The sequence below is a fragment of the Euphorbia lathyris genome, chromosome 6, assembly GCF_963576675.1.
Source record: "Euphorbia lathyris chromosome 6, ddEupLath1.1, whole genome shotgun sequence".
Classification (NCBI taxonomy): Eukaryota; Viridiplantae; Streptophyta; class Magnoliopsida; order Malpighiales; family Euphorbiaceae; genus Euphorbia; species Euphorbia lathyris.
The window spans coordinates 58,556,592-58,558,113 of NC_088915.1; the positions used below are offsets into that span (position 1 = coordinate 58,556,592).

The 1,522-nt window shown below is 38.5% G+C and overlaps 1 protein-coding gene across 1 annotated transcript; it reads left to right on the forward strand.

Moving 5' to 3' along the window:
* Window positions 1–213: 213 nt before the first annotated feature.
* LOC136233303 (uncharacterized) lies at window positions 214–1,253 on the forward strand. Its single transcript, XM_066022925.1, has one exon. It carries the CDS (start codon window positions 282–284, stop codon window positions 1,170–1,172), a length of 891 nt encoding a protein of 296 aa, XP_065878997.1. The 5' UTR covers window positions 214–281; the 3' UTR covers window positions 1,173–1,253.
* Window positions 1,254–1,522: the final 269 nt, after the last annotated feature.

A 1,522-nucleotide genomic window follows, 5' to 3' on the forward strand; every position in this document is an offset into this window, starting at 1 on the left:
TAAGAATAAACTTTTTACTGTTATAACTTTCACTTTTTTTCTTTCTTTTATAAGCTTAAAATTCACCATAACCCAACGGAAAACAGACACCCAACCCACTAACTATCATATTTTAACTCCTCTCTTGCTTCGGCTCCGAACCTAACCATATTACCGTTGTGCCGAACCCAAATTTAAAAATCATATCACACCCTTTCCCCATTTCCCATTTCCCATCCCAACCCTTCACTCTCTCTCTCTCTCTCCTTCTCCGATTCTCCGATTCTTCGACTCCATCAGAAATGGTGTCTAAAATGCTCAAGAAAACCCCAACCAAGTCGATTAAAGATCGCCGGATTGTCCACCGCCGGCAACGGAAGAGATCCCCGGCGAAAATCAAAGCAGATGCTGCTTCTTCTGCAATGTTTTCATCCATCAGAAAAACTATCTTCTCTTGTAAGCGCCGTCTTTCTAAGATCTTCTCCAAATTGGCCTGCATCGGGACTCCCTCTAGCCGCTATAAGGGATACAAAATCTTGAAGAGCGGAAGCAAAAACTCGAGAATGGAAGAGAATCCTGAAAAACCAAGCATTTGCAGATCGCTTTTCGGAGACGAAAAGTTACCACCGTTGATTTCACCGGGAAAGGGAAAAAGAACGGTATTTCTCGATCTTGATGAAACACTGGTTCATTCAAAGGCAGATCCACCTCCACAACTGTTTGATTTCATAGTTAGGCCAGTGATTGATGGAGAAGTGATGAATTTTTATGTGTTGAAAAGGCCTGGAGTTGATGCATTTTTGGAAGCAATGGCGGCGAAGTACGAATTGGTGGTTTTTACTGCCGGATTACGAGAATATGCATCGCTGGTGCTTGATAAGTTGGATTTGAAGGGGTTAATTTCGCACCGGTTGTATCGAGATTCTTGCAGAGCAGTTGATGGGAAGTACGTAAAGGATTTATCTGAGATGGGGAGGGAATTGAAAAGGGTGGCGATTGTTGATGATAATCCGAATTGCTACATGTTTCAGCCGGAAAATGCGATTCCGGTGAGGCCTTTTACAGATGATCTTGGTGACAGGGAGTTGGATAAATTGGTTAAGTTTTTTTATGAGTGTGATTATTTTGTGGATATGAGGGATGCTGTGAAAATTTATGTTAGTGAAAGTGAACAACGGAATGTTAAATTGTAGTTTGATTTTTATGAAATGAGTTGAACAACCACAACAAAATTGTTCAATCTCAAATGATAATAACATTGTTTTATTTCTTCATTATTGAGCAAGTTTCTGGCTTTCTGTATCTGTTTCAATCCAAATTGGAACACATAAAAGGGATAAAGATTAAGTTTATGGTGTTAAGAAGAAGTATAAAATAATTGATGAATTTCTGAAAATAAAATTGACAAATTGAAACTTTGAAACTTTAACAGTTTGTTTTTTCTTTGTACGATATTAATATAAGATATATGATTAGACCTTAACTATAAGATCGGGTTTTTAGTTCAAACGGTTTCATGACATGGTATCAGAGCCGCTAAGAC